The 12906-nt window shown below is 44.8% G+C and overlaps 1 protein-coding gene across 39 annotated transcripts in view; it reads right to left on the reverse strand.

Moving 5' to 3' along the window:
* The window catches only part of UBAP2L (ubiquitin associated protein 2 like), a 658575-nt gene that overhangs the window by 620137 nt on the left and 25532 nt on the right, over nt 1–12906 (reverse strand). For all 39 annotated transcript variants that reach the window (XR_014972277.1, XR_014972273.1, XR_014972279.1 and 36 more), the window contains exon 5: nt 5887–6055. Coding sequence is in view for 24 of the 39 variants with exons in the window: in XM_085638880.1 (XP_085495006.1) it covers nt 5887–6055 (169 nt within the window). In the remaining 15 variants the exon portion in view is untranslated. The remainder of the gene's footprint in view (nt 1–5886; nt 6056–12906) is intronic.

Consider the following 12906-nt stretch of genomic DNA (forward strand, 5'->3'; position numbering starts at 1 on the left):
ACTGTTGTGATTTTTAAACAATACTTAGCTATTTTAAAAGTTGACACTTAGGAACTATTTCTGATCAAATTACCAATGTTATCCTGTGTAAGGAAATTCACTTAGCAGGTAAGTGGGGTTATGGTTACTGTTTCTAGGTTAGTGTTGGATCCTGGATCCAGCACTAGTGTACCACCTGTAAGTAGTTGAGAAACTGCGTTTAAGTTATACAGGCGATTTTTAAGGAATATTTATAAGTTTGTAAAATCGACACTTAGAAGAAATTTAATAGAAAAACAGTCAATGATTCCCTATGGGAGAAAATTCAAGTTGCAGGTAAAGTATGTTCTCTTTAATTTTGTAATCCAGTACTGGGCTCCTAGACTCAGTACTAAAACAGGCAAGTAATTACGTTTTCACAGTTGGTACGATTTTTAATGAATATTTGTAGTTTGCAAAAATAAACACATAAGAAATTTCACAGAAAAACACTCAATGATTTCCTATGGAAGTATGGTTGTGAGTACTTTTCAGGGTCAGTGCTGGGCACCAAGATTCAGCACTGAGATCTCTCCTAATAGCAGGTGAGTATTTCCGTTTGTTACTCGGTTGATTTTAGGTGAATATTTTAAAGTTTAGAAACTCCACACTTAGAAGAAATTTCAAGTGAAACCAATTAATGTCACCCTATGGAAGAAAAGTGAGTTATCGGCTTTTGGGTAAGTACTTGACTAGCAGAGTTAAGGTTCTGGGCATAGACTCAGGGGTCTCCCATGGTCAGGTAAGTACAGTTGTTACACCCTCAGCGGCACAGGGGCAGCCGGGTGCAGAGTGAGTTAGGCCCAATGTTATCCTATGGGAGGAAGGGGGCCCTTGGTTGGTGGCTGCTGGCTAGCAGGCCACGCGGCTGTGGGAGCTGGGCTCCTGGTTCTTGCTCGGGGCAAATGGGGAAGTAGGTAGGAGTAGAAGTTGCACTGTCAGGGCCACTCGGGCGGCTGGGTGCAGGGTGCTTGTGAGCCTTCGGGCGCTTAATGGATTTCAATGGGAAAGCTCAAGGACGAACAAAGGCTGCAAGCTCGGAGACGAAGATTCTTCGGGTGCCACCACCACTTCGAGAGGTAAGTTGGGTAGTTGGAGGATAGGTAGGTACCCAGGGGACAGGCACAGGTGGCCGCAGGGCGCCAGGTGCAGGGGTGCCTTTTGATGTCGGGAAATCTTACCCTCTGTTGATCGCGGTGGGGGGGGGGTCCCTGGTTCTGAGGATGCAGGCATCAGGAGCGTCGAGGTGGGTCCTTGGGTGCCGGATTCCCGGTCACAGTCGCCGGGACGTCCGAGGTCTTTGTCCACTCCTGCACAGGCCAGGCTTGGCAGGTGCAGAGTGTGCAGGGTTCACCGTTCCGGGCTGATGCCAGGGGTTAGAAACTTACTTTGAGCAGAGCCACTGCTCATGGGATGCCCAGATGCTCAGAGTCACAAGGTAGCCAGGTCCTCTGGGGTTTGTGAGGTTGCTGGCCACAGGAGGTGCCGGGATTTAGCAAGAGCAGGTTCAAGGGTCGACAGGCCGGTAAGGTTGGGGCCAAAGCAGTTGGTGTCTTCCTCTTCTTAGCAGCTGCACGGCAGGCCTTCTTTCTTCTTGTTCTTTGCTTTTTCGGAATCGGAGGAAGGAAGGTTCAGGGTGCCCCTAAATACTAGATTTAGGGGCGTTACAGGTAGATAAAGGGCAAGGACCAATGGGTCCCTGCCCTGGGGTGGGTACACCCCCTTTCCTGCCACTCTCCTGTGGAAGGGGGCAGTAGCCTAGTCCTGATTGGGCAGGGCTTCCCATTTTCAAGATGGCGAGAGCCCGGAGATGTGCTTCACCTCACCTCCCCCCACCTGAGGGGTGGGGTTGGCAGAGGCTGGCACATCCTCTGTCCTTACTTGGGGTTTTCGGCCAGTCTTCCCGCCAGAGTGGGGGTCAGAACCGGTGGGGGCCAGTTGTGGGGTAATGCAAGTGGCCTGGAGAAGCTCACAAAGGCGGTATGCCTTTGAAGCTTCCCCCCTGCCCATCCTGGGGAGGAGCCCTAGCACAGGATGTGCATTGTTGCAGGCCCAGGAGAGAGGTGGCTCTCCACCCAGGGGTCCTGCAACATGTCTGTTGTGTGGCAGCCTCTCAGACAAGACGTGGATTGTAGGTTAGGTTTCAGGGGGCATCTCTAAGATGCCCTCGGTAGTGCTTTGTACATTAAATGCCACACTGGCATCAGTGCGGGTTTAATGTGCTGAGAAGTTTGATACCAAACTTCAGTCTTCAGTGTTGCCATTATGGTGCTGTGGAGTTTTTGTTTGAAGAGTTTTCAGCACCATATACTCAAATGGCAGCACTGCACTTACAGCACCCAGGTCCATTCCTGGGCGCTGTAGGGGCACAGGGCTCATGCTCCTTTGCCCACACCACTGGCATAGGGCATAGAGGGGTGGCTGATGTATGCCAGGGCAGTGTAGGTTGTGGGCATGCCACACAAGGATGTGGGCCATGTCGACTCTTAGTTTGGTCTTGTACCCAGACGCTCAGCCTGCAAGGGCAGTGTGTTTGTGTTAGGGTACAGGGCCTCTAAGGGTGGCACATTAAGTGCTGCAGCCCTTAGAGGCCTACCCTGGTAACAAGGCCCTGGGTACCTAGGGTACCATTTACCAGGGGCTGACATGTGGCCAGGGTTTGCCAATTTGGGTTTTAGGGAAGGAACACAGGCCCTGGGCCCCTGATTGGCAGGAGTCCAGGCCACACTCAGTCAAAGTACATTCAGCAAAAAGTGGGGGCATACCATGCAAGAAAGACGGCACTTTCTCACAACATCGCACCTCGATTTTTCAGGACTACAGGTTAACAGTGCAGGACCAAAGAAAATCCTTTTTAGCTGTAAAGCACAAGTTACTTACACTGAAATTAAAATACATGCTTCTGTTCCCTGCAAAGTTAAGTGGTACAAAGGGGAAAGGCGCATTTTTTTATGCCCACGGATGATGTCTGTGAAAGGTCGTGAAAGTAGGCCTATCACTGATCTGCCAAGTGACTCCAATAACTAGACTAGGAGCCATCCTAGGCTGAGTGGATTGACACCTAAGACAATGGAGCACAAGTGTTGCCACAGAGACAAGAGTGGAAGGACGGCATACTGAGTGTTGCTGAGGACCAGAGACATTTAAGGGGGTCATTTGAGACCTAGCTCAAGAAAAAATTTACTAGGGCTGGAATAGGATGTGTGAATGTTCATGTCAGACTAAACAAATCCGAGACACAACACAGTGGATCCATGGAAGATGCAGTATATTGTGATAATACGGGTCTTGGGCCTGTAACAATTACTTTAGCAGTCGGCATTTAAGTTAAGATACCACAAGGTGGGCTGCTCACATTGGATACTGCGGCAGCATAACTGCTCCGAATACAGCAGGAATACAATGCAGTGGGAATTTAAAATATTGAGTTAGGTTTAACAGTGGTAGAAGCCCTACGTTTTGACAGTGCACCACAGACTATCGAGTGATATTTATAGGCACAGACAATCCCCCATGGTATAAATCATGGGGAGCATAAAGTTATTAGTAAGGGAAGCCGGGGCGGATAGCTCTGTGGTAGAAGGTGGGCCTTAGTGGGTTCCCGGAGACAGACCCCACTGCAATAATAGGCTTTTAAGCAGGAGTAGTTCTTTAATTACCCATTATCACAGTTCACAACTTGCTACACTGGGAGACGATGTGGAAGGGCTTAGCTACAGATAGGTGTGTAAATGTCTCATTCTCATTGGTCAGGCTGTTTGCCTGGTGGGAGGAGGGGGGGTAATGTTGGGAATTAAAGTTAAATTACTGGGTTGATTTCTCTAGGCAAGAAGCACACAGTAGGTCATGTGGTTGGATGAAGAGTCAGTGTACAGCGATCAAGGTCCTGGGTTAGGATAGCTAAAGACGTTTGTCAGCTGTATAGTCAAATGGGAGTGAGCTAAAAATGTCCTGGAATGTCAAGGGAGTACATGATTATACCAAGAGATACAGAGTGCAAGGTAGGAATAGCTTTTCTACACGAGATCCATTTGGTGGACACAGAAGCAGATAAACTGAAAAAGAAATGGATCCCTTGACTTACTTCACTTATGTTTATTTTTTAAAGGGGGGGGCTGCATGGCGCTGGGATACCCTTTATGTTCAGAGGAGCACATCAATGCGTGGAGCGCAGTTATCTGTTACTCTGGCTTCGTAGAAGGAAGTATTTTTCCTAAATATGTAAGCACCCAATAAGGACGATGGAGCCTTTTTTTAGACCGGGTTGACGCCAAATGTAGGAATCCAATTATTTTGGGCAGTTGATTTTAATTGTGTAGATTGAGACCTAGACAGGGCCCTGGTCAGGCATCATTCTATGGCCAGCATGACGAGCATTAGCAGATGTTATGTCCCATACTGATTCTGTGGATATCTGGAGGATGCTGAAGCCTACACAGAGGCATTGTACATTATTCTCAATGCACAACATGTATAGCAGGCCGGATAGGATCCCTGTGTTCCAAACACTGGGCACTGCCATATCAGCAGGGCGCATGGGGAGGTTTATCTCAGAGGATGCTCGTTAGCTCACCATTTATATCCAGACTCAAAATAAGCCATAATCCCCCAGCTGGCAACATAGTCCAGGGGCACTCTAAGATCCAGAGTTTTGATCAGATAATGTGGAGACATCCACAACCAGATTGAATGAGAGGGATACCTTTAAAGTTTTCATGAGAGGGGAATGCCTTACTTAGACATGATACGGGGCAACAATTGCAAAAAGACGTACTGCAACAAGAGAACTCTGGGAATTGCTTGACAAGTTAGAGCTACCAAGGCTCTGCAAGTAACAGCTCACAGACTTGGAAAGTGGTCTTATGAAGGAAGAACTGCTGGTTGCTCTAAAGGACCTGCCTAAAAACGAAAACGCATAGAAGACTGTTTTCTGCTGAAATTCTATTGACTTTTTGCAGAGGTTTTCTCAGAACATCTACTAGAAGTTTTCAAGGGGCACAGAGCCTGGGCAGATTACCACAAACAATAGGTGAAGCATTAATAGTACTGTTGCATAAGCCGGACAGATCAGACTCTGGTTGGATCCTACCACCCATCGTCCATGATAAACGCAGACAGTAAGGTGGTGTCCGAGACATTAGCTAAAAGACTGAATGTGACACTATGGTACATGAGGACTACTGTTGATTTATGAATAAACATGTTATTCAGCACCAAGATGGCCTACTGGGTGATAGTGCGCTTTACAAATACACATTTGTTATTTATCCCAACTAGAAACACTTAAGAATATTCCTAGGCTCACAGGGATCAGATATGGAAGGAATGCTGGTTGCCTAGGGTATCGAAAAGGCATTTGACACCAAAGGTTGGGGATGTATGTGGACTCTGCTCTCTTGGAAGGGGTTTCGCCCCCAAGTTCTGTAGTTGGCTATCTGGCGGGCACGTCTTGGGCAGATGGGATGTTGGGAGGCGACCAGACAGGGCTGCCCTCTCTCCACTCCTGTTCACTTTGGTAATGGAGCCATTGGCTATACACTTGCAAACAGTCACAAGGCAGTGACGGATTCAGGGTTGCGGGAAAAGTACATGTACTCTATACAGACTATGCTCTCCTGTGCTGCGCCAGCCAGAGACATCCGTGCCAGTACGGTTGATTGAGTTGCAGAGGTTTGGTGGTATTTCCAGTTATGTACAAATGTAGGAAAGTTGCTGGCTTTTCATTGGCATGAATGGAAGGCAGAACTCTAAACATGTTATCGTATCTGAGACTGATGGGAGCTGGACAGATTCCGACATTTGGGAATACATTGGCACAGACAAGCAATAGGAATATAAAAGAAAAGATGTACAGGAGCATCAACGTACATTCTCTACCACGGCTACCTCCTCGGCCCCTCCTTGGTGGCCCCCCACGCCGGCGGCTATAATCCCGATCCCTCTCACGGTTTTCTTTAGCCTCCTCAGTGGCTTCCGTTTGTCCTCCATCCTTCTGTCCTGAGACTCCCTTCTTCTTGCCAACCATCTCCCAGGAATGCTAGAAAGTACAACAAAACTATCAGTACCATAACTGCAAACATCCATAAATATTACCCCAAGATCAAAAGTCTAAATAAAAAGAGCAGCAAGTAAAACATAGAACAAAAAGCGAATTACTTGCATCGACATCAATCAATGGTTCCTCCTTAAATTCACACAATTGATCGATACAGCTTAACTACACGCCAAATACTACATGCTGTTTTGGCTGCATACAGCTGGGGTTCTCTCAAATTAGAGTTGTTTCAATGTGGGGAACTGGTTGCAGATTTCCATCATATGGTGATGTCCTGCCCATGTATTACCACTTACAGGCAGGAGATAGAGCAGGAACTGTCCAAGATACTCAGAATCCCCCTGGACCAGACTCCTATTGTGGATTTACTGGGTGTATTAGAAGAGGTGGGCAATTCCAGGGCGGATCAGACACTCATTGGAGAGGCCACACTTTTGGCCAAGAGGTATAATGACGGCTGCTGGAATCATCTCAGATCCCCAGCAGCAACAGGCCTGGCGATGGACTGATGTGCCAAGCTCGAAGAGCCAATTTACAGGGCACAGGGATGCCAACAAAAACATCTGGGGCAGTGGGATTATTCAGGGTTGGTTGCAGTAACTGGTACTGTGAAGGAGCTGGGATGTGTGAGTGATTAGTGGGAATACTGGTGATGGACGCTTGGGTAGGGTCTGTTACAATGGCTGGTCAATGGTTGTAAAATGCTGTAAAAAGCCAATAAAGCTGGTTATAAAAAAAGATTCATACATAATGAAATTTTCAAACACATTAAATAGTGTTACGGGCAAGTAGTTTGTCCTCCTTTATAACAGGATCTTTAGCACTACAACACAGCATGCTCATAAGTAAATGGGACGGGCAAGTGAAAAACAAAATGGAAGACAAAGGAGTAAAATCCCATTATGACTTGAACATGATAAAGGCAGAACGGCATGATTGCTCATCAAACTTCAATTCAATTATGCACATTTATTGCTAAAAGCAAAACAAAACATTTCTGAACAATTACCATTATTGTACTTTCAAACAGCACCTCGCACATTCAAAGCGCAAGCAGTCATTCTTGCGCACATAAGCATACCAGGAAAAACCCAAACATTAAAGTGACAAGATTTGAGAACTAACTCCCTATAAAAGAATAAGCACTTCACAATGAAAATGGTGCACAGATAATCCTGTAATAATTTGTGGGATTAAAAAAAAACAAACCCTTAAGTTTACCCATTATTAAAAAGGCGGACCTAACAGTAGTATGCCAAGATACCGCTGTACCGACAAGTTAAATACATGTAACACAAACCAAGCGGTGTTCCAGGCTTGCAGCACTTATAGCACCTTACCATAAGAAATCCATAGGAAGCACTGCTTTCTCAGTACTAGCCGCCAAGCTCTGGAGCCCACTACCAGCCAACATTAGAAGCACACAGGAGCATATACACTTCTGAAAACAGAATACATGGCTATTTTCTAGATGACTGTACAGGGTTGTGGAATTCATAGCGCCCAATGCCCGAGACATGCTGTCTTTTGACACGGACTAGAAGACTTAATGTCTATTTTGTCCACTGGACAACTAGACATTCATTTGCAGTAAATTGGTGCAGAAATACGGCACTCTGGTGCTCACAGCCAATAGGGATGACTGTAAAACAAATCCAAAACATACTGGACAAGTGTTTAGGTCTGTGAATGGCTAAAACCCCTTGACTGGACTCTAGCCTGTGACTGTCTGGGGGAGCAGTGAGCTCATCCCAGCTAAAATGTTACTTCCTACTTGGGAGTATAGTTGGGGTGAGCTCAGAGGCAAACATGGTTATCCTATTGGCTTCTGAAGGCTGGCTGCAGAACACTGCACAGACCTGCTCTTCCCGAGCGCCTTGAGAAGCTACATAGGACACGTGACAACTATGCACCACCAGCACTCTCTGGTAAGAAGCTGGAGCCTAGGTTCTGAAGGAGACATCCAATTTGGGTTCCTAGGATGCCGGCCGTAATCTTTCGCTCTCCCACTTTCCCTTTCTTTTCCCTTTCCAAGGCCTCGCCTGAGTTTCCCTCGTGCTCCGTGCCTATGCTTCGGCTTGCTCTACTTGCCTCTTGTGCGTCGACCCTGGGCCTCTGGTGCTCTCACAATTGTTCATGTTTTTAGCCTGCTCGATAGTATTTGTGCACCCCTCCCTCACAGGTTTCCAAAGTCTGTCTTTGTGTCGTCTCGTGGATCTTTTGCAGGGTGCTGGTCTGCTCAACAATCCGTCCAGCCCTTGCCTTTTTGCTTCCACTGCGTGACTTCAAATTATCTTGGCCAGGAGTGTCCCGTATTGTTTATTTAGTCCGATTTGCAACGTGAAGTGCCCGAGGCCAACATATGCTTAGGAGGTGATTGAGGCTAGAGGGAGCCATTAAAGCAAAAAAGATACTTTGTACAAAACACCATTGAAAACATAACTAAGAAAAATATTTTTTGAGTGATCGCTCTCTGAAATTAAAACTTACATGTAATTCTATCTTGCTGTCATTATTTGTAGAGTAAAATAAATGCTTTATTTATTCATATATTTTAGTGAGTGCAAAACTGATTACCTTGCTTACTTCAGACTTGCGGTACCTGAAGATGAAAGCAGACTGCCAACATGCTATGGCTGTTGGCACGGTTTAAAGTTTGCCCAAGTGATTTATGACCATTTCCTGGAACCCACTTGTTTTCGCTGCGAGTTTCTCGGTCGTCTTTGTTTTTCTTTGTCTATACCCTACATGTAAGCCTGTTGGGAGTTTCTAATAATTTCCAACAATTAACCAAACTATACAGTTATCTTATTTGCATTTCATTACCACTAATATTTCCAGCAATCCACTCCATCTGATAGGAGGAGTAGCTGCAGAGAGAAATTCAAAAAAAGCTAAACGCAAGCATCAGAATACTTGGCCTCACCGAACACCATTGGACGCATTAAAAGCCTTGTAATTAATGACTGTAACGGCCAATTCGAGAGTATTAAGCATGCCTTAAATGCATTGGCCTACCAAATTGTTATATCTTTCCCCAAACTCTCACGAGCTATGCTGGAAAGAGACCAGGGCAATTAAAACTGGTCTCTGACATTTCTGGTATATGTAGTTCAAAATGTTGAATCTTGCCCCAAAGCCTTCAACAAAGCAAATGTCAATCTGCTTCCTAAACTAACGGTTACGTGGGAAGGTACTGCTAGAAAGCTGATGAAATAGTACTTTAAACCTGTGCTGTCTACTCATGTGCCCTGGTGCTGCACATATTTATGATCTACGTCACTAGTGGGTCACTTCAATTGCTACTCTTTCTTTGAAAGTGTGCACAGAACGAGATGAGTTTCTGGAAAAGTCCCCCCAAAAACATTTTGCCAGCTAAGAGATCAAACACACCATGAGCTCGATGCTGCATGAGCATCTATGATGCCCAGTGTCATACAGCATTCCAGAATATCAAAACTAATTTTTCATTACTTTAATTAGATATTGCTTTTTAGGTGGGTATTTGTAGAAATGCAAAGTTGTTGACTTCAGAGAAAACGTGCTGCTCTCTAGCCCTCAATATGTGCTAAAACCCTACCTATACTGAGCTGGTGTTGTGCAATGACAATGCGAGGCAGCTGCCTATGGTACCCACAACACAGACTGTAGGGGCAAGTTGCTACTAGAAGTATCAGTCACCACCATGTCCCAATTGCCAGGCTAAAAATATGTCACATTCCCAAGTATGCCAAATATTCTTGCATAGTTAACAGGTGAGACTTTATGACTGAGGTAGTCATGCAATTTAGGCTTTGTATATGTGACCGCCTATGCCCATGCTGCGGCTCTTTGGCAACAGCCTGTCAGTAAGGCTTGGAAATTCTCTATAATCTGAGCAATTTCACAGTGCTGTGCAAAACAGTTAAAGAACATGGGCAGGGTAAATGTGGGCAAACACTGTTTACAGATTAAATGAGATGGGGGAACTACAGCACAAGTGGCCTGTGTGAGAATGTGGCTCTGTATATACTGTTCCTTAATAGGTACAGGGTGTACAGAGCCCACAGTCCCCCGGGGTTTGACAGAGGTTAAAGTTAGATATAACCTTACTCTCTAAAGTGGTAGCTTGGTCGAGCAGTAAGGCAGTATCAGAGGACAGTGTAAAGCATTTGTTGCACACACTCAGCCAGCAAATGGTCTCACACACTCAATAACTGAACTCTAGGCCAATGGTTTATATATAAAAAAAAAATATATGCTTGTTTTATTTTAGAACCAACACTTGGATTTAAAATATACTATCTCAGAATGAGATTTTTCATATAAATACTTTTGCAATATGCAATTGACTTTTGTAAACAGTTACAAGTGGTTGCAATAGGCAACTCTATTTTAAACACAACAATGCATTGAGCTCAATGGAAAATTCAAGTTATTTGCAACAGATTACTTTTTAGATTACTTTTGGAATTCCAGGACTGGATCCTAGATTCAGTCCTGGGTCAGTACTCAGAATCAAGTGATGAAAGTCGACTTAATTACTGTAATGATTTTTAAACAATATTTAGCCATTTTAAAAGTTGACACTTAGAAAATATTTCAAAGAAAACAGTCAATGATTCCCTATGGAAGAAAATTCAAGTTGCAGGTACAGTATGTTCTCGTTACTTTTGTAATCCAGTACTGGGTGCCTAGACTCAGTACTGGGACCTTTATCCAAAACAGGTAAGTAATCACGTTTTCAGATATTATACGATTTTTGAAGAATATTTAAAGATTGCAGAAATCTACACTTAGAAGAAATTTCACAGAAAAACAGTCAATGACTTCCTGTGGAAGAAAATTGGGTTACGGGTAAGTACAGTTGTAAGTATTTTTCAGAGTCAGTGCTGGGCACCAAGATCCAGCACTGGGAGCTCACCTAAGTGCAGGTGAGTAATTTCGTTTGTTACTCGGCTGATTTTTGATGAATATTTTAAGATTTGAAAAGTCCACACTTAGAAGAATTTTCAGGAAAAAGCCAGTCAATGTTACCCTATGAGGAAAATAGAGTTTGCGGTTTAAGGGTAAGTACTCGACTGGCAGAGTTGAGGTTCTGGGCATAGACTCAGGGGTCCCCCAGGGTCAGGTAGGTACAGTTTGTTCACCCTCAGCGACTCTAGGGCGGCCGGGTGCAGAGAGAGTTAGGCCCAATGTTATCCTATGAGGGATAGGGGGGCCTTTGTTGGTGGTTGCTGACTGGCAAGCCACACGGCTGTGGGAGCTGGGCTCCTGGTCACTTACTCAGGGCAAGTGTGAAAGTAGGTAGGTGTAGAGTTTTCACTGCCAGGGCCACTCGGGCAGCTGGACAATTGGAGGACTTTAATATAGTCCATCACTGAGGTTCCAAATATTTACACAATCTGTTTCATTAAATCTCACAAACACTTCAACATGGGATAACAAAAATGTCCACTGGACAATTCAGTGCTGTAACCAGCTAAGCCGACCATTAAGGGATCTGCAGACCTATACAAAGCTACCAGTATAATGAAATCTAAAAAAACTGCACATCTCCCACTTCATCATCCAACACACTACTACACGTGCTGCGTCTCATAACAAGATACCTGCAACTTTGATCATCACACATGACATAGAACTCCTTCCCACAAAGGATCAAAACATCCTTTCAACCACACATCCTACACAGTGTAGCATACTACTCATGTAGGCAAGTGATTCGGGCCACACAGAGGTACTAAGCACTATATAAATGCTGGAACACAATCCTAAATGCAGCAGTACTTCAGAAACCTTTTGGGTCTGTTGAACAGACCAGTAATGTTGGAAGTAAACGCCTGTATGCAACAAAACCTTTCCTTGGGTCCCTGAGAGCAAATAGATGTGCGGTATCCCATGCGAGAACTGTCATTTACCATTGGTGTTTGAAGGCCCTCTTATACTACAGCACTGCAAACGCATAAACAAGTTACTATCCTCATTCATTCAAAGAAGGAGGGTAAGCAGTCAAAAGCATATTGCAGAAGGCTATGGGAGTTAGAATCTCAAAGGCAATAGAACACAGAACCCACTATCAATTTCACAAAAAATACAAAACCTAAAGTTACTAAGGAAGACACAAATGGTTCTAGCACTTTCCTGGGGAATGAGATTACCCAGCTCCTGCAAAGCTCAACCTTGCAAGTGATACAGATGCAAGGGTTAGCCTAACGTCCAAACTTGTCAAAAAGATGCCCAGTTTAAGCCGAAATCAGAACAGTCTCTCACGGTTTGGTGAATAGAAGGTGCTGGTGACCAATCGGCCAAGTCCAAATTTCTAATCCAATGAATTTATGAAAGTCACCGGTCTCTCAGTATGTTTATGTTTTGTAAAGAGCATGGCTACCCGAAGGCTTCCCTGTGCTGGCGAGTACTGTGAGCTGTCTCTCAGTACAGAGTAGAATTGAAGAAGTTTTTCAGGAATCCATGTTGCTAGTCAGCAAGTATTACTCCATCCCTGGGGTGAACACAGTTTGGTGTATATACTTAATCAATAGCTGGCCTATGGCAACACTTCCAAGTAGCAAGGGTTCACTCCCAATTGAGTGGAGAGCGCGAGAAAGCTAATTCACATTCTCCCCTACTACTGGTTGCAGCACTCCTGAGTTTGGGGGGTAGTTGTCTACAGCCACTCTTTTTAAAGGCATTCTTTTTAAAAACCATGATCCTGCGGTAGCACAGCGGATACTGAGGCTAGTGGCGTGTCTACTTGCTTTAATTATTTTAATCTTATTTTTCTTTGTTATATGTTGAGATTTAATGTCTGTCATGGTGTGGGCCACGCTGCAAGCAGTGTTTAGCAGCAAGCC

The sequence above is a fragment of the Triturus cristatus genome, chromosome 12 (assembly GCF_964204655.1).
Source record: "Triturus cristatus chromosome 12, aTriCri1.1, whole genome shotgun sequence".
Classification (NCBI taxonomy): Eukaryota; Metazoa; Chordata; class Amphibia; order Caudata; family Salamandridae; genus Triturus; species Triturus cristatus.